At 43.5% G+C, this 20,823-nt stretch overlaps 1 protein-coding gene across 1 annotated transcript in view; it reads right to left on the bottom strand.

Annotated features, from left to right (window-relative positions):
• Positions 1 to 3,664: 3,664 nt before the first annotated feature.
• Positions 3,665 to 20,823, bottom strand: part of LOC311231431 (uncharacterized protein) — a 34,678-nt gene continuing 17,519 nt past the window's right edge. Inside the window, exons 3-5 of the mRNA XM_084318010.1 lie at positions 10,689 to 10,761; positions 8,582 to 8,599; positions 3,665 to 5,939 (exon numbers count right to left, since the gene is read on the bottom strand). Of these exons, the coding sequence (XP_084174136.1) occupies positions 5,428 to 5,939; positions 8,582 to 8,599; positions 10,689 to 10,761 (603 nt within the window). The 3' untranslated portion in view covers positions 3,665 to 5,427. The remainder of the gene's footprint in view (positions 5,940 to 8,581; positions 8,600 to 10,688; positions 10,762 to 20,823) is intronic.

Here is a 20,823-nt window from a genome sequence, read left to right on the forward strand (position 1 = left end):
CATTATGTTTTTAAGACAGATAATTTAAGTAGAGCTCATGCGCTCAAATGGTCCCCAAACAAAAATATGGCCGACATACCTACTGTAGGCTCTTCTTTCAGCACCACACAAATTATATTATGGTTCTGTCCAAGTTGTTTAGCAAATGTGCCACTTGGTTGAAGCTTTCATTCAAAGCACCTTACAGGACCATCAAATATTTAACCCTGGCAATGTCAATGTCAAGCTTCACCAATTAAACTCAACAAGATTAGACTTACCATGGATATATAATGTGGTATTCTGAATATGAAAAGGCAACATACTCAGTACATTTAGATGGGTAATTTAAATTTGTTTATTTTTCTAATGTTTAATGATACTTTGGTTCCCTACATTACTGGTATCCAAACTGGTTTTCTGTTGTTAATCCCCATCTTTGATGAAGACGGCATTGCCCAACGCCATTTCTTCAAAAGTTGCCAGTGTCATTTCTCAAACACAAACGCCAACAATCCAGGTCTACTGCAACATAAAAACAGTATGCTTTATAGCAAACATAATATGGTCACTGAATGCTACAGAAATCAGATGCATTAATGTAACTAGTCACACAGAGGTAGCATTGTCTTGTAATTCTTCAACAATATCACAATTAATCTTAGAGTAGCCTTTTTACTTCATTTATGAGATCTTGTGCTGTTTTATACACATAACTCTTACCTTAACGAGTTCTCAAAGGTGGTACAGAATTGCCTTGGGATTGGGGAATTTTCTACAGGATGCTATTTGGCCAGTTCATGCCCCTTCTCTTGGTATAGCCCCTTGAACAAAAGTGAAGCATGTATATCTAACATAGACCGACATCTGTCTCGGACCACAAATCTTGAGTTTCTTGTCAAAACTCTAATCCAGTGTCAGGGCCTTAATTTCTGGTTTCACACAGAGTAATCGTAGACCTAGATTTGGGCATTTTTCAAGGGAATCTCAAGGATTTGTTTTGAACCCTCAGGCATCAGTTTAATTCGGTAAGGACAAAAATGGCCACTTCCAAAAAAACTGCTATAAAAACATTAGATTAATCTTTTCTGCACAAATCTCTTTAGCCCTGCTCAAAACTACCAAACATTCAATAATTTTGATGATTTTAACCCTTTAAATGCCTGTTTGATTACTTGATGTCACTGTTGAGAAAAAAAACTAAAAATGACATTAATTAAAAAAAGATCTCAAATGAAAACCTAACATCACAGAATGCATGATTATATTTTGTAATGGCTGAGATTAAAACATGTGGTTTTAATGGGAGTTATGAGACATTCGTCCTAAAATGTTGTGCATTTTAAATCTGATGCTACACAGATTAATGCATCAAAGTCAATATTTTGGCAAATCTTTGACATCCAAGACTGATAAAAAAAAAATTATCCCAACATAACTCATTTGTGTTAGTAAGAAATATTATCACCATGTAATCAAAATGGCATTTAAAGGGTTACTATTGAATAATGATTCAATAGGAGTTTTGATCAGGACTGAATTTGATCAAAAGATTTAACCCAAAAGCAGAAAGAAATGTGAATCTGTACTATTTGTATAGCAGTTTTTTTTATATCCGATGCTACGCAAACTAATAATGCATCAAAGTCAATATTTTGGCTAATCAGACATAATCCCAAAACTGATAAAAAAAAAAAAAAAAGGCCACCCAACATTTGTTATAAATAACAGCAGTGACATCAAGTAATCAAACAGGCATGTAAAGGGTTAAAATCCCCAAAATTATTGAATGTGGTAGTTTTGAGCAGGGCTGAAGTTGTTTTAAGAGATTTATGCAGGGGGGAAAAAGCAGAAAGAATATGAATGTTGTTTCTATAGCAGTTTTTGGAAGGGTAGTACATTTTCAGTGTTCTATTGATCCGGTAAAAAAAATGCAAGACTTTGATACAAAATATTGTGCTATATGCATTACCACAGCCAAAATGATGGCCAGGTGAAGAGGAATAATTTGCCCAAATGGACAAATTTCCAGTGCTGCATGAGGGTTAAGATTAGTTTTATGGAATTCAGCGCAGTTATCGTGTGCTGAGTGTGAAAGGAGCTATGGGAGACTCAAAGCACCAGTAGGACTGAGCCATCAGGATTCCCTGAAGATACCTTTGTAATCTAGGATTAGGCTTAATCCACGTCTGTGAAACAATTAACTTTCACTGATAAAAACTCTTAATCATAATATAAAAAACCTAATTCGTCAGAAACTGAATTCAGTCAGGCTTTAGAAAATATTAAAACAAAATTGTTTAAAGTTACAGTATGAAAGATTATTTGTTAGAATGTTGCTCAAACATCTTAAGCAACACTTATTTGCTATCTTCCCCAGTCAAACAAGAAGATTCATATACATTTTATCTGTGTCCCCAGGGAAAAGCCAAGGTGCATGCTAGCCTAGCTCAATGACGAAGCAGTATGAAGCAGCTAGACTAGCTCCATCAAAAGTGAAGAAATAAAAACGCCCAACAACTCAAACTGATGCATAGTTGAACATTTATATCTTGTCTAGACTCTGGGGAAGGTGGTAAATAAGTGCATTTCCCAAAATGGGAGTGTTCCTTTAACAGACACAATGACTCAGTTTACTGTAAGCAAGTTTCGTTGAGTAGTGCATTGATATTCTAGTCTACTACAAGTCTACACAATCCTCATTGCCGGACTCTGCTGAATGAGGACCTCATAGACTCAATCACTAAAAGTGCTGAATAACACATTTCCATTTGAGCATCTAGGGGGAGCCACACAGTGAAACTTAGAATGGCATATCTATGCACTGCTGCTACAACAGTAACTGAAACTCGCCCACAATAGACCCAAGTGAAGTTGTACTTGTGGTGTGTGGTTGCAACTACATGGTCCCCATTCCAAGTGACTGAAACTCTTGCATACTGTAACTGCAGAATGCTTCTAAATTTGTCTCTCCAACTAGTTTAGCAGGATCTGTCAATGTCCAACCTTCACAAGTTACAACACATTTCTTTTGACACATTGTGTCGAGAGCTCATGTTACAATCCTCAGGAGCATGGACATGGCACAGACACCTAGAAGAAAGGAAGATTCTACACTAGGGAGGCTAGCATAGGAAGGGTGCTGAAGGATCCTAGTGCACAAACTGCAGCCAATAACTTGTGTACCGGTATGTCTGTGTTTGGTAGGCTACCTTTTGCATAACGTGAAAAGGAGATAGGATCTCCTTGGGGACGTGGTGTCATCAGACTGTACAACAACTTACATAAATGTCTAAGTAATCGCAAACATTTTCATATGAAGTAATTTTTTGCCACTCTCCATTACCAACTGAAATGCAATAGTGATTCTACCTGGAACCAGTTCATAAATACCTTTACAGTTTCCGTTTTTAAACACCGGTGTCTGGTAGGACATTCCCCGGATAATCACCTGGCACACGGAGCGCTACGTTTTACAAGCAGCAACAGCAGTTTGTTTGGAATTAATAGAAGACTTAATTCAGAAGTTAGCATACATTTTCTAGATAGAAAGCCAATACAGTGCAAAAACACAACTGCAATGATTGCTCATCACTAATAGATGTTTCCAAATAAAAATTAAAAAGAAAAGGTTCCAACTCTGGTTCCTATTACATGCCAAAAAATGCAATATAGGGCCAAAAACTGAATGACAATGTCTTTTATTCAACGACTTCAACTTCCCTTATTATTCATTGATAACGCTTCTCAAACATTCTTTCATAAACTCTAAAGCGCATTAGTCATAATGACAACAATGAAACACATACAACATGTCCACTGCTGAACGATGCAGGCGGATGGGAGATTATGACATGTGTGGTTTCTAGAGTGTTCCCTTAAAACATTATAATTTCACAGTTAAGAAAAAGATACACCAGAACAGAACGCCACACAAACGAGAAAAAGGCTTCGCGATTCGGGAGAGAGGGGAAAAAAATGGTGAAAGACAGAGAGGGTCACTTTTTAAAGTGAATGTGTGTGTTGTCATCCATGAGAGCAGCATGCGTGTTTAAAGGTTTGACATGTATCCAAGACCCGGGTTAGGCTTGTAATGTGAACGACAGATCAGTGCTGACAAAAATGGAGGCTCCAGACTTTTTAAGCCCATGAGAGGTAAGGCTGGCCAAGTGGTCTGTTACGGTTGAAGTGACGGCAGACAGTTGGCTGTGAACAGTAAAGAGGTAAGGGTGGCTGGTTTTGAGGTCACGCCCCAACTCTAGCACAGACTGGATGGATCAGTTTCATATGGTTTTCTAGCGGATTCAACGTAGTGTTCGGGTTGGGGAAACCTGATCCGCAAATCTGTGCTTGGGGCGAGGGTGACCCACTCATCCCTCGAAGGGGACTAGAATGTGACAAAGAAGGATTAGACGACAATTATGTTACAAAGAAGAGGTAAGTGCCAATATCAGGAAGACTGCATGGGATCAAATGGCTCTAGATTTTGCTTTTAGGAGAAAAGGTGGTGTATGGTATTTCCTATATCCACATTTCAAATATTATTAATACAGCTACAGCAAACATTTGGATGTTTCACGTCCCGTACGATGTTAAACAATGACAACATGATTGTCTAATCCTTCTTCATCTCATTTTAAGAGCCGTTTGGGGAGTAATCACAAGCAGGAGGAGGAGGAGGAACTAACAGGCATTTGGTCACATTTTACAATAAGATATGGAAGAATTACAAAGCAGCACTTCTTACCATATCCAAAAAGTATCCTTGCATATCAACCATAACCTGTCTATGTACTTGAGATCTGTAGGTTAAATAAACCCACCCTTATTTTCATCTGAATTTAGCCAGGTGTTCCAACTGGTTTGGAGTGAAAATAATAATAAAATAAAAAGAAAGAAAAGGTGGAAATCACTCTATTTTAACTATTCAGACAAAAGACAGAGGTGCAGGCTTGTGTCCTGATTTAAGGGGCACTTGGAATATATTTTTTTGACAGATTTGATTAAATCAGGGCTCAGGACAACATTTGGTACATTCATCAATTCTTAGCTCCATCCTTTACACCCCTCAACTGAACCATGCTCCATACAACTGTAGTAACGTAGCCAAACCGTCCTCTGGATTTACTCAAGCAGAAACTGAAGTCTCCAAGTAGAACTGAAGTGTCCATACTAGTATACTGGTAGTCTAACTTTGCAGCTTGTCAGATGTTGGTAGTTTGGGTTTGTGCAGGGTGAGTTGGAGTAAGGTGGACTGATGGACCCTGAACGGGTACGAGTTAAGCAACTGGATGTGAAGACCAACACCGTTTCCCCAGGGATTTACACATCTTTTAAATAAGAGGGGGAGGGGTCAATCAATGCTCTTTGTCTGGGCCCACAGGAGAGGGACACACCACAGCTAACTCCTACCCTTCCCTTCCAAGTGAACCTAGAACCTTTCAAGCCTTATGCTGCCACCTCAGCAGCAGGTGCGGCCACAGCCTCAGGGGCTTCTGCCACAGTCTCAGCCTCAGCAGGGGGGGGAGGGACTTCCTCTACTGCTGCCGTACCAGCACTCTCAGCCGCAGGGGCCTCAGCGGGCGGCGCCTCCTCGACAACCGCTTCCACGACAATGGGAGCCTCCTCAGCAACAGCCTCTACTGCAGCAGGCTCTTCTGCTGCTGCGGGTTCTGGCTCCGCCGCAACCTCAGCGACGACCTCAGCAACGACCTCCAAAGCGGGCGCCTCCACAGCGGGCGCCTCCTCAGCGGCCGGGGCAGCTTCCTCAACTGCAACGGCTTCGATGACTGGTTCGACGGCGGCCTCTGCCACGACTTCTTCCGCTGGAGTTGCAGCGGGTTCTTCAGGAGCGGCGACCTCCTCAGCGATAGCCTCGACGACAACCTCAGCGGCAGGTGCCGCCTCCTCCACCGGGGCGGCGATCGCCTCAGCTACTGGTGCCTCCTCGACGGCTGGAGCTGGTAGAAAACAAGAAACGGTGAGGAAGAGAGGGATGCACTTCATACAGTACTTTTGATTTGATCAACTAGGAGTGTGAGCATTAAACATGAAAACAAACAAATGAATAAGCATTCAACAAGACAAGATGGAATGGTATTTGATGTGGAAGTGCCAGAACGAAGTTTGCCCACAGAGTTATTGAAGGTTGTCGCTTTTGGCAGCTGTGGCACATGGCGCAGCCTCTGGAGGATTATCTTTAGCAGTAATATCACGAACATGCCAGGCACCATGCGTGCGGATGAACTGCAGGTGACCAGGGTCATACTGGGGTCAAACAGTAGTTCTAATCCTCTCAAATACTTCAGCTTAGGGCTGGGCGATAAAACGATAACGATAACTATCGCGATAAATTATTTCCTCGAAATAAACATGAAACGTGGTCGCAAAGTTTCGATATATAGATTTCCAAGCTTGGCTCCGTTCAGCCTCGGCTCAGCACACCCACTAACAACAACCAACGTTACGTGATGACGTGACGTGCATACGCACAACAGCTAACAACCAATCAGTGAAGGAGATGGCCGAGAGCAAACGAGATCCGGAAGGAGACCCTACTACAAGGCTTGCTAGGCTAATTAGCTTGCACGGTAGGGGTGGACGGTATGGTCTAAAATTTATATCACGGTATAATCTGAAGCATAGACGGTAACGGTATATATCACGGTATCATCGTTTTTGATAAAAAAAATTTTTTTATTTTATATAATTTTTTTTTTTTATAAAATATATATATTATATAATTAGACTTGTACTTGTATTATCTGCGAGACATCGCCACCACGCAACAAGCTCCACTGTCTGTGTGTACTCTAGTAGCCTCCAGCTACGGCCAGGATTCTCGGAGCTGCATCTGGACCTATACTCGAGTAGCCTCGAGCAGAGCTACGGCCAGGATTCTCCGGAGCTGCACCTGGACCCTATTGCCATAACGTTACTTAACTGTGCTCAGCAAGCCCTCAGCTCGAATACGCATCGAATCAGTGTTATAAGACATTGATATCAGGAGCTATCTGTAGCTACTGCTAGCCGGATATATAACGTTAATACAACGCCTCAGTGAATTATTTAGTTCAATGGGACATTTCGTTTTGAACAGTGAACTAGCTTGCGTTAACGTGAGCTAACGGCTAACGGAGCTATCATACACGTCTACTCTCTACTAGACTTGATGGAGCGTTTGTTGATGTCAGGAGCTATCGGTAGCTGGCCGACTAGATACCGTTCGGTTAGACAATGCCTCATCATGTATTAAACTAAAAGTGAATAGTTGACTGGGTCATTTTGTAACGGTAGCTAAGCTAACGTTAGCTCAGGGAGACGTCCCGTCCCACTAGACTACCAGTAGACCCGTGTTTACATGCGTGCGGGAGGGGCTGGCACGCCCACTGCGCGAAGCCTCCTAAATAACTTTTTCCAGTTCGCATGACGTCATTGCTATTTTAGAGCTGCACTACCGGTTACACGGTATAGGCAAAATCCATACCGTAGAGCAAATTCATACCGTTTATACCGTATACCGTTTATACCGTCCACCCCTATTGCACGGCGTTGTTTTATATATTTACGTGCCGAGTATGTGTGTGTTTTGAATTCTGAGGCCACGTTTAAGTAGTGTGGGTGGGGTATACAGTGGACGTCGTTTCAATATATTGTGGCGGAAGAGTTTTAGTGTCATATTTATTGTCATGAGATGCTCCGCTTGTCGGCTACTGTTAACGTGCGCGGACTGATGACGACATCAACTCGACTTGAGACATTCGCAGCAGCATATGAAGTTAATTAAACTTGACAGACATTATATCGACGATAATTGTCGATATCGAATTATATGAAAATAATTTTATAATTTTATCGCGATAACGTTTTTGGTCATATCGCCCAGCCCTACTTCAGCTAGCCTCGATTGACCTCGCTTGGCACAGGAGAACTCACAGGACGCCAAGTCTCAAGCCCCAACCATCCACAACGGCACTCCGGTTGGGCCAAAACAATTCTAGAGTATTTGATAAAGAATTTGAAATACCCAAAGGACGATGAGGGATCACAAGCCAGTGAGCTTACTGGTGGTGGGTCTAAAGCCCAAAGCAGCGGATTGTAAAACATGTCAAATTAATGTTAGCAAAGAAGATAATCCTGGAGACAGAAATACATTTGCGGTCCTAACGGTTAAGACTTATTGATGCTACCAGCCACTCATAACACGGTTAGGAAAACAAGAGGCAAAAAGACTTCAGATTTTTGGCATGGCAAAAATGACATGGAGTGGTGTGTGTGAGAGTGAAAGAGATTTAGTGTGAATCATGAAGGACTTTGTTTGCAGGAGAAAGCATTAAGGCACATTTTTGGCTGAATTTAGATGTGCTTAGAAAAAGCAAAAGCAGGTTAAGGAAACATATGGCTTCCAGTGCTCCCACAATATACATATAATGGAGGGGAACGCGTGTGTATACTTGTTATTTATACAGATATGTCAATAGTGACCTATGCATCATTTGGGAATGAAGATTAATTTCATGCCAGCTCCCTTGACAAAACCAGTAGTGACGGAGACAGTGAGTAATCACAGGCATGTCAAGCAAAAAAAGAAAACACCACTCACCTGCTGCTGCCTCTGCCTCTGAAAAAAATACAGAAAAATAAGTTAATTAAGTGGTGTTTACTCATTGTGTGTACTCATTAGAGATTGTGAGCCTATTCTCTTGAACATTTGTTTTTCAAATTATTGCCCTTGGCATCAATAATGGCGTGTAGAGATTTAGCTGAATTGGTTTAATAAATGCATTTTGCATTTAGTGCAATACAAATAGTGGAGAAATACAATACTACCCAGCTATGGATGAATCTAGCCTAATCAACCCTACCCAGTCGTGGATGAATCTAGCCTAAACAATATTACCCAGCTGTGGATGAATCTAGCCTAATCAATACTACCCAGTTGTTGATTAATCTAGCCTAATCAATACTACACAGCTGTGGATGAATCTAGCCTAATCAATACTACACAGCTGTGGATGAATCTAACCTAAACACAACACTACCCAGCTGTGGATGAATCTAACCTAAACACAACACTACCCAGCTGTGGATGAATCTAGCTTAAACATAATGATACCCAGTTGTGGATGAATCTAGTCTACCTAGCTGTGTATGGTGCAGGACATTGACCAGCTGGACCCATGTAAACCAATGAAACTGGAAATGCAGCCCCATTAACAGGCCAGTCCACTAGTCTGGGCATGTGGCCATCATTCCCATACCACCTCCATAGACAAATTGATCTCGGACAGAATTAAATCAGACAGGCAAAACTAATCTTTTGAGGGTGATCATTCTACCATGTTTAATATTTGGGTGGCCATACACTGCCTCTAAATCCTCAGATTCACTACTTCTGCTCTCAGGAACTGAGCCAGCTAGGCCAGTCAGCTGGATGTTAGGAGTGTCTGGGTAGGAGGAACTATTCCTTTACCAACTGAAAAAGGAACTCTGAACCGTTTAGTTTAGATAGTGAGTGAATGCCAGGACATTTGACAGGCCCAAATCATATAAGTAGAAAGGCCATTTATATATGTGGGTATACACGATGCATCAAGGTGTGTACTGGTATGCGCGCGTGTGTGTTTTAACCCTGTCACTACCACACTACAGAAGGTTAACCTTTCACTACCACACTAGACGGTTAACCGTCTGTAGTGTGGTAATGAAAGGGTTAACCCTTCGTCGTGTGGCAGTGAAAAGGGTTCATTTACATTTAGCTGATGCTTTTATCCAAAGCGACTTACAAGTTCTGTATGACAAGTCATCAGGAAGGGCACAACTCTATCAGCTGAGTAACAATGTTCATCAAAGTGTTGAGTGCTACAGTGTAGGTTAGTTTATTAGGACAAGTGCATGACAGTAAGGTTCGATTTTTTTTATTTATTTCAGATAATGGTTGAAGTGATGCGTCTTTAGTCGACGGCGAAAGATTGGACGGGTTTCGGCTGTCCTAACTGGGGTGGGTAGTTCATTCCACCATTGTGGGGCAAGGACTGAGAAAAGGCAGGTTCTCCTTGATGACCCTCCCGGAGCTCGGATAGGAGTGGGTCTGAGACGGCCAGAAGATGCAGAGCGTAGGGGTCTTGAGGGTGTGTAGTTAGAGACCATTGACCTGAGGTAGGCGGGAGCGGTTCCCGGTATGCCAGGTCGAGGGCCTTGAAGCGGATTCGTGCAGCAATGGGGAGCCAGTGCAGGTCCCCAAGAAGTGGGGTGACATGGGCCGACTTCGGTAGGTTTGAGATCAGGCGGGCCGCTGCGTTCTGTATGAGTTGAAGAGGCTTGGTGGCAGTGGCCGGGAGGCCAGCAAGCAGTGCGTTGCACTAGTCGAGGCGGGAGATGTTGATTGGACGAGGAGTTGGGTGGCTTCTTGTCAGGAAGGGGCGGATCCTTCTGACGTTGCTCAGGAGGAATCTGCAGGTTCTGGTTGTCGCTGCGATGTGAGCAGAGAAGTTCAACTGGTCGTCGAGGACGACACCAAGGTTCTTGGCGGTCGGGGACACGGTCACAGCTGCATTCTCAACTGTGATGGAAAGGTCGGTCAGGGGGGAGGATTTGGCCGGCAGGTGGAGCAATTCTGTTTTACTTAGGTTCAGTTTGAGGTGGTTGGTCGTCATCCAGGCGGTTAATAAGTTGGTAGTGTGGTAGTGAAAGGGTTAATAGTTACTCACCTGCTGGCTTTGCACCCAGGTCACCAACTCTGTCGTCATACCTCGCACTGTCACCCTTCACTGTCTTGTAGGCCTGTAAGGAACGGAGGGAGGTAAGGAAAGATGAGCGCATGTCAAGGAGCATAGCAGGATTTCAAAATGGCCACTTTTACAGTGCCATAGAGGACACTGTTCTCTGTACCCAGCTCCACGACACATTTAACATGTACATTGCTAAAAGCCTTGTGACAATTCACATCAACACCGTTGTGCTCGAGCGGTGAATGAGCCTAGTCCAACAACCATTATCTGCAGATGTCAATAACAGGGTTTTCAGAAAGCACAATACACTATAGAGGATCTATACTCCAGTCATTTCAGTGCCTAAGCTGTGGCAATGTTTACTTAATGTATACAATGTCTCATCCCAGCAGTAACTGGCTCTTAGTTTGGGCAAAAAATGGCAGCCAGAAACAAGTGCTGTGTCTGAAAACCCTCTGAGGTATGGCCTTTTTAACTTTATAATGGTTGAGTGGGCATTTTTTGAGCCCCTTCTGTGCCCTTAAAAATCACCAGATGTCTACTGTATTTAGGGTTTTATTGAGTATGCTTAGCATGGTTACTTTCAGGAAGTGGTACTCTCCAAAAAAAAGAAAAAATAATGACTTCACTGACGTACCCTACAAACAAAAACCACCAATAAGCAGCCAATCCCATGCTGACAACCTTTCAAGTGTAAGTAGATTAACTGTTTATCTTCATCTGTTCAGCACAAATTATGTAACGCCCTACTGTTGACATTAACTCATTCAGCGCCATCGCTTAATGAGCCAGGGGGCACTAGAACGCCATCGCTTTAATCAATGGGGAGACTGCGAGATTTGCGAGTGCTTAACACTTTAATCGCCATGGGTTAAATTCATAATTTACCATCCCTCGCCAGCTCTATTTGTCTATGGAGAAGTTCCCCTTCTTTGCAGGGATATAACTTTTTAAATTCTATTGCTACATTGCCATTATTATGGCCCATTCAATGTCCTATATGTATTGTTCAGGGTGTAGCAACGTTAAACTTTTTCATTCACATATTCATACTAAAATATGGTCTAAAGCAGGGGTTCCCAAACTTTTCAGGCCGGGACCCAGAAAATAAGGCGCCAGAGAGCCGCGGCCCAATGCAAATAGTCAGGCTCTCTTTTTTTTTATGCAGCCGATTTTTTAAGCCAAATATCACTTCAATCCTATTAAGTTAGTTCAAGTTAGTTATTCATTTATATGTGCTATTTATGAGAGGGCTAACTTGTTGCAAAATAATAATGATAATAATAATAGCCTCATTAAAATACTATTGTTGCTTCGGTTGTTTTCAGCGTTTTATGTGCATAATCTGTTATTTAGTTTGAAATGTTCGTTGAAATAAGTAGATTTTTCGTTTGTTTATTTATTAAGTTAATATAAAACCATATAGTCACATTTTAGAATACAATAGAATAGAATTTTAGAATACAACTAGAAACACTGTCCTGGCCTGCTTCTAAGTTCAGTGGCCTGACAAAAAAAAAAAATAGATTTTTTAATTTTTTTGGGAAATCATCTCCCGTGGCTGCTCGCGGCCCACCTTTGGGTCGCGACCCCGACTTTGGGAACCACTGGTCTAAAGTATAAGTATGTTTTTATCGTTTTCTGCAGCTTTCTTCAGAACGTGATTTATAGCCCTAAATGCATTATATTGATGATCAAATACAGTTTGGTAGGAATCTGTGCGAGATAAAAAGTTTCAACTGGACGTGGTTCTAGAAGTTTCTACGCATCATCTGATGATGACCGGATGGGCGGGGGATCGTTTATAATTCCGTGGGCAGCGTTAGATGATTCATCCAGAGTGGGTCATATGTTCATCAGATCAGTTAGTATAGAATACGTTAGAAAATAACGCTGAATCTTACCGTGGCTTCCTCGCGCCGCAGGCAGATGAGCGTGGAACAGATTTTTTTCTATTATGGGATGTAGAAATGCCCGATCCATTTCCAGGTTGTATAATAGTATATACGTCCAAATAACGTTGTTTATCGAGTTAGGGCGAGCAATCTATTATCCAGTGTTTCAAGATGGAGTCACGGGAGCTATAGCGAGTGGCCGGACCACATTTGGATGAGTACTACCGGTTCAAAGGTTAATATCCGGTTGGCGATCTGCCGATCGGCCACCAGATGGCGCTCTTGAACCGCTAGAGAGTTGAGAGGAGATCAGCACTGTGTCTCAGGGCTCTGGAAAGGAAATATGATTTCGATGACAGATTTTTGAAATATTGGCATCAAAGACGAGTTACAGCGTTTTCGGCAGAATGAGCATGGCTCGGAATGACGTGAAAACTCGTTCCCGGCGATCAGTGTTAAGATATATCTTATAGCTATGGGTCTAATACACCCGTCGATTATCAGTGAGTTGCTTCCAGTCAACATGCACAAAACAGATTGTGTGTTTTCTCATCCGTACATTTCCGTTTTAAATATGAGTAGTTTGTGATTCTTAGTAATCCCAGAAAAAGACGCAATAATAGCGTTTTAGTGGAATACACTAAACACGGTAATTTTTCAACCTGATTATCTAATCTTCCTGAAATCAACGCTAGATCATCATTATTATCCTTCCTCGTGCATACATGAAATGGCCCTCGTAGCGTGGCGCTCCCCCCCCACCCCCACCGCAGCCAACGGTGAAAAGCCACACACAGTGATACTGGGTGATTTTACTGAACATTAGGTTCTAAAAGCATAGTGTGGGTAGGCTAGTGGCTTCCGTCTGAGTATAGGTACGGAGGGACTTCAGACACGGCCCAAGTCTCATGTTGTGGAAGGATGTTACATTTCGTTCTTGTTCCTGTTCTGCTGGACAACTCATCAATACTTATTGTATCACTGAAAGCTTTTGCCACATGCACGTACTCTTCCTTTCCCTCATCTTTCATTCGGAAGCGTTTGGCTACAGGCGCACTTTAACTCATCACTGCCAACAACAATTATACTCGTTATTGGCCGCCAATCGTTGAACGCCAACAACGAGTATACTCGTTATTTGATCGTTATTTCTTTCATATGTTATGGTGGATTATGCCGTCGAGCAAATGGACATTGGATATACCAGATGGCGATCAAACAATTGGAATATTCTTTTTGGATTACTCCCGGCCATAGGTAAGGGCGATTTGACGTTCATTTTAGCTTGATCCTGCAATGCTTTTGTACCGATCGGGCGTTTTTAGTAGGGATGCACCGAATGGGAAATTCTTGGCCGAAACCGATACCGAAAATAGAAAACAGTTGGCCGAAAACAAAAAAAATTGATTTTTTTTTACCAATGTTGTTCAGCTACCTGATTATGGAAAAATATATGATTATGGCAAAACTTAACTTAAATAATAAATAATCACTATTATGAGTCTTTTTGTACTGTACAAACAGTACTGTATTTGCAAATCTGGTATGTCATAAATGTATAGATGTAGCAGTACTGTCTATCTGTATGTCATGTATGTCATATTATGTCCTGATGAATTGAAAATGGGGGACCCTGATGTAAACAAGATGAAAGTCTTTCTCTGATCTGCATCCCCTTAACAATTGTGTGTATTGAGCTGTACTGTATTGTACCCATTCTGCAATCTGTTAATAAAGTTTTCAATCAATCAGAGAGAGAGAGAGAGAGAGAGAGAGAGATAGAGAGGTAGATAGATAGAGATAGAGAGAGAGAGAAGACATGTGACATCTGTGCTCTACTGAGCGCACCTTTCTAGTCCCCAGATGAATGTGCTCTCTTGACTTTGGCACAGTAGACGCGCGACGTGTATGCTCGAGAATGATAATAATAATGCTCTTCAGATTATATTATCAACGACAGACAGCGTCAATGTGAGAAACACAACCCCCCCCCATCTCGCTCTGAAGAATATGCATATTAGATCACTCAGTGATTAACCGCGACGGGCATATAGTAAATAAGGATATAAAGCATTGCGGAGTTTACATAGAAACAGCGCGACTCCCCCAAGTCCCAAGAGGAGTTTTCACAGGCTGCAGAACGCAGGACTGAAGAGCTCACGTTAAGCATGTAATGACTGAAGCCGCGTTTTGATGACATCATCACAACAACACGCGTTAGGTTACAGGTTGTTTCTGTTTCGGTGATATATTTTCGGTGAAAAAACTCTTTCGGCCGAAAGGGCATTTTTGGCCATTTTCGGCCGAACGGTGCATCCCTAGTTTTTAGTGTTGAATACGAATGCCGTTACAGATAGGGATGCCCCGATCGATCGGCCACCGATCGTTATCGGCCGATAATCAGTATAAATATGCGATCGGTGATAATGCTTTATTTTCGCCGATCGTCAAAACCGATCTCACTCGCTGGGTTCTGTCTCAGACACCGGGTGGTGCGGCGTCTGCTCATCCCTCCAGCCCCTCCCGCACGCATGTAAACACGGGTCTAGTCTAGTGGGACGGCGTCTCCCTGAGCTAACGTTACAAAATGACCCAGTCGCCTATTCACTTTTAGTTTAATACATGATGAGGCATTGTCTAACCGAACGGTATCTAGCCGGCTAGCTACAGTACTGATAGCTCCTGATATCAACAAATGCTCCAGCAATAGTCTAGTAGAGACGTGTATGATACCCGTTAGCTCACGTTAGCGCAAGTTAGTTCACTGTTCAAAACGAAATGTCCCATTGAACTAAATAATTCACTGAGGCGTTGTATTAACGTTATTTATTACATGGCGTTTTCACATTCGCCGAAATGCTTGCTTGTGATTGGTCAATAGCCCCCCGACAGCGGTCATTATTTTTCAATAATCAATAATCACTTTATTTGGGCTGACAGAGCCACAGAACTGCGATTTGTCAAATGAATTAGGTATATTGTTAGTAAGTTAGCCATGTAATAAGCGGGATAATGTATAGCTTTACTCGGTCATTGTCGCAAAATAATTGACCTTCACTGACGTTTAAAACACCTCGCCGAAGCGGCTCGGTATTTTAAACTACGTGTCGGTCAATTATTTTGCGACAATGACCTCGTAGCTATACATTATCCATTACATATCCGGCTAGCAGTAGCTACAGATAGCTCCCGATATCAATGTCTTATAACACTGATTCGACACGTATTCGAGCTGAGGGCTTGCTGAGCACAGTAACGTTATACCAATAGGGTCCAGCTGCAGCGCAGGAGAATCCTGGCCGTAGCTGGAGGCTACTCGAGTATAGGTCCAGCTGCAGCTCCGGAGAATCCTGGCCGTAGCTGGAGGCTACTAGAGTACACACAGACAGTGGAGCTTGTTGCGTGGTGGCGATGTCTCGCAGATAATACAAGTCTAATTATATAATATATATATTTTATAAAAAAAAAATATATAAAATAATTTTAATTTTTTTTAATCAAACTATCGGTATCAGATCGGTATCGGCCGATATGGCTCACGACGATCGGTATCGGTGGCAAAAAACGTGATCGGGGCATCCCTAGTTACAGACAATCAAATAATCAGAAACGACCCCCCCCCCCCCTTTCATGCATTCATGATGGAACATAATACCTATAATGTGGATTTGATTCCGGAACAATAGCGGGTTCAGGCAAGAAACGGCAACGTCTACAATGGAATCGACGTATACTGCCATAGCTATAATATAGAATATAGATTTAGCTCTACAAACAAGGCGACTAACTCCCATCGTTAGCTTTTTTTCTTGTTGCCGTTTCTACCGAGACGCCATCACCACCGAGACCCGAGAAGCCTTTCTTGGGGCTCCACCAGCGCTTCCTCCGTACAACCCCCGCCGTTGGCCGCAGGGTCTCCCTACTCCCGTGATCAAAGCGGGAGGGTGAGCCCCGGCGGCGTGGAGTGAGTGCCGCCCGGAGGCCGTTGAGCGCCCCTCACTCGTGAGGAGGATCTCCGGCCCCGGCGTCCCCATCAACAGACCCCCGACCACGTCCTCTCTGGACGATTTGCGGCGCAAGCTCTCTGCCTCTGCTTGCTCCCGCCGCTCAGTGGTGAGCAAGTATGGCGGGTGGTCAGGGGAGGAGTACGCAGGACCGCAGGGTTCAATTCCCTTCGGTTCTGCAGAAGAGCTGGTGCCAGAGGTAGGGATGGGAATTGATAGGATTTTATCGATACGATTCCATTATCGATTCTGCTTATCGATTCGATTCTTTATCGATACCCTTATCGATACCTGATCAATTAATAATTTACATAAATAAATTGGAAATGCAACAGAACTACATTTACATTTAGTCATTTAGCTGACGCTTTTATCCAAAGCGACTTACAAGTTCTGTACGACAAGCCATCAGGAAGGGCACAACTCTATCAGCTGAGCAACAATGTTCATCAAAGTGTTGAGTGCTACAGTGTAGGTTAGTTTATTAGGACAAGTGCATGACAGTACGGTTAGTTAGGGTTAGATTATTATTTTTTTATTCAGATAATGGTTGAAGAAGTGCGTTTTTAGTCGACGGCGAAAGATTGGACGTGATTCGGCTGTCCTAACTGGGGTGGGTAGTTCATTCCACCATTGTGGGGCAAGGACTGAGAATAGGCGACTTCTCTTTGATGACCCTCCCGGAGCTTGGATAGGAGTAGGTCTGAGGCGGCCAGAAGATGCAGAGCGTAGGGGTCTAAGCTGGTTAGAATAACAGCATCTTGCAACTTGACATTTCTGATTGTCATTTATTGTTGAGCCCCCATGTCAGAAAAATACAAAAACTGTAAAAAATAAAACATTAACTATAGCCTACACTTAAATAAAATAATGTATTTTAGATTCTCTTAAAATGTTTTTTTTTTTTTATCCACTTTTTCTCCCATTTTTCTATATTTTCTCCCATCCCAATTTCGTATCATCCAATTCAACCCTCCCCTGTCACGAACGCTGTTTCTTGCCTCCCACAAGCCGGCTGCAATGTGGACTAAGTCATACATAGCACAAGTCCCCTCCGGTACTTGAGGTAACAGCAGTCGCATCTTTTCACCTGCGCAGCTCGATCTCTCAGTGTCGAGGAGTAACGCGTGGGAGGCTCACGCTGCCCCCGACACTTCCTGATTCTACTGCGCAGGCGCACCAACCGACTTGTAGGAGTCGCTTGTTCACAACGTTCGATCCCCACCCTTCAGTTTTCCCTCCCCGTAATACGGCCAATGTGTATTACTGCGGACGACCAGCTAAACTGAAAACAATGTGGAGAGCTGGATTCGAACACGCGAATCCTAGCGTCTCCACACTGGTGGCGAGTGCCTTGCCCACTACACCACCTAGCCGCCCAAATGTATTTATTTTTTTTATTCTTAAACTAATTTAATCTATTGAATAACAGGTCGTTATTCCTCTGACTTCTGTCTCACACACACACACAGAGCTCCCTCCCCGGGCCCCTGTCCTATAAGGTATTGGCTTGTGTTGCTACACGGACACATTTGTATGTTGCACCACCACGGTACTTCCTGGCTTACAGTGTACAGACTTGTAAACAAACACTCCGTCTCTTATTATATGTGAACTAAAGAGTACAAGGTTTACACAACAGCCCCCACCTGCTGTGTTATTGTATTTGTACCTGTACTATCCGCTGTCAGCTGTTTGTCTCTCTTTGTGAGCTTGATTAAATAGCGTTAGCTCACGTTAGGTAGCGTTAGCTCCGTGACTAATTTGAGCTCACCCTGAACTAAATCAATGACTAGGTTCTAAAGCATTCAAGTAGTTTTCACTGCACATAGAAGTAGCCAAACAGCGGGAGCATTTCGGGAGCATATTACCAAAACCCAGGCAATTTCGAGCCCTTAAGGAATCAAATAGAGTCTGCCATGGCTACATGCTAACGTTATTGCGCAACTGTAGGAAAAACCTGGCAGCGATAATGGAATCGAAAGTCACGGGAGCCACACCAGGCATCGGCCAATTAGGAACCGGTTCCCGTTTTGATTCCCATCCCTAGCCAGAGGGGGACCTTGCGCTCTCCTGCCATCACATCCGAGAGGATTACATGGGAGGCGGGGGGTTTCCGCTTTGATGCCTCGCTGGCAGAGTCTGGGTTAGATTCCCCGACGCCAATGGCGAGATGCCTCGTCCTAATACGCGAGACGTAAGCACAGAGGAAGAGAGGCAGCAGATGGAGCGCACCTCGAGGGGAGAGCCCAGCAGCGTACCCCGGGGGATGCACCGCACGCGGCAGGAGGTAAGGGACGTGGGACTGAGCCTAGGCTGTGTTCCCCCTTCCTCCACCCTCCCTCTTCTCTTCTCCTCTCTCACCTAAACCCCCATATTCCCCCCCAAAAAACTATGTTTCTTTCAAATAAAAAGACCCTCTTTGAGATTGGCAGGTTTTTGTTGAAGCAACGTGTAATCAATTTCACTAAAAGTGTTTTGTGTATACCTCGAACGGAGTGGCAATGAGGGCTCTGCTGCCTTTTTCAGACTCATGTGGACACGTTTTAAACAAACGTAGACCCAGAAGAGTGGGGCTGGGGTCCCCTGCCATAATAACATCACAGGTTTCGAGTTTTCTTATTGGCCCCAGGGGTATGCCCGTGAGTTGGGGCCTGCATAGTTCAGATCCCAACTCACGTTGTCGAATGAGGTCTCTGCGGGATAAACTGGCGTCTTCCCCTCTCGTGAGAGCGGAGTTAGTGACGGGTGGTTTTTTCAGCCGATTTAAATGGGCATAAATGTAAGGGTCTGTTCCCCGTTCTTCGATATCAGCGGTTGGTCCTAAGGGACCGATGTCAGCGCCTGGTCCCTTATTTGAAATGGCCATCTTAGGGACCAAGCGCGCCCTGGTCTGTCTGAACGGCATAGCAGCGTTTATGTGGTCAGCCAGGAGGGAGTTTACCTCTGCCGAGTGCCAGGCGAGCGCTGCTCGTGAAAATGAATCTGCCAGCTCGAAGGCTTGCTGCATTTCCGGGGGGAAATGACGGGGCAGATCAAGCTTTTTTTTTATCAATAATCAAAAAATTGCTGCCAAAACTTTAAAAGATTTCTGGGTAGAACCCAGAGTGTATTTAAGTAGAGTATTTAAGTCTCAAGTTTTAGGTGTGCCATCACATCTTCGACCCAGCGTCGATGTGATGGAATGGCTGACTTCCAGTTAAGCACAATAAGGCGTCTAGCCAACAAAGAGGAGAAGGCCACAGTATCTGATTGAGCGACAGATACCATAATTTCACCATCCCCAGGGAGCACTCCAAAGACTGCAACCAAGTGGTTAGGGCTGATCTCCCTGTCACAGATGAAGGAAAAGGTTTCAAAAACAGAAGGCCAGAATCGGGATAGTGATGGGCATGACCAGAACATATGGCAGAGAGTGGCTGGAGCCTGAGGGCAGGTCGGATCGACATCCGGGTAGATCTCGGCAAGTCTGCTCTTAGAGAGGTGTAGTCTATGAAATACCTTGAATTGGAGTAATCCATGTCTGATGCAGACAGATGAGTGTATTCTTTTAATTGCCAAGAATCGTCAGGGATTTCAAGTCCCATATCATTACCCCATGACTCCCTGATACGGTCCAGTGATGGGGATGCCATCTCTTGGATATCACTTTATAGTGAACTCACTATCCTCTTCTGTTTTGAGTCTCCCTCCAGCCACTTATCCGGTTGAAGTACAGGAAAATAAGCAAAATACCCCGCACCTGTAAATATCTGAAAAAATGTGAGCAGGGAATGTCATACCCACCTACCAATTGTTCAAAGGACATAAACAGCCCTTCTTTAAACAGGTCCTTCACCTTCTTTAGCCCCTTTCCGTTGTTTTGAATGCTGTATCCATGAGTGAGGGCGTAAAATGTGCATTAGATGCAATTGGGAAACAGGGTGAGGCTTGTTTATATTTGAAGTGAGTCCTAAACTGTGCCCATATACGGAGTGAGCCAATCACCATGGGGTTATTTGTGAGGCGCTTTTTACTGAGTGGCAGTGGAGCACACACTAGTGAGGATAGTGATACCGGGTGAGCGGAGTGTTGTTCCATGTCAACCCACACCATTCCGCCTTCCCCATGTGATGCAGCCATCCAATATGTCAGTTTATGGATGTTTGCCGCCCAATAGTATTACAAGAAATTTGGGAGTGCTAATCCTCCATCCTCTTTTGGTCTTTCCAAGAA

This window comes from Notolepis coatsorum, assembly GCF_963971535.1.
Source record: "Notolepis coatsorum genome assembly, chromosome: 7".
Lineage (NCBI taxonomy): Eukaryota > Metazoa > Chordata > Actinopteri > Aulopiformes > Paralepididae > Notolepis > Notolepis coatsorum.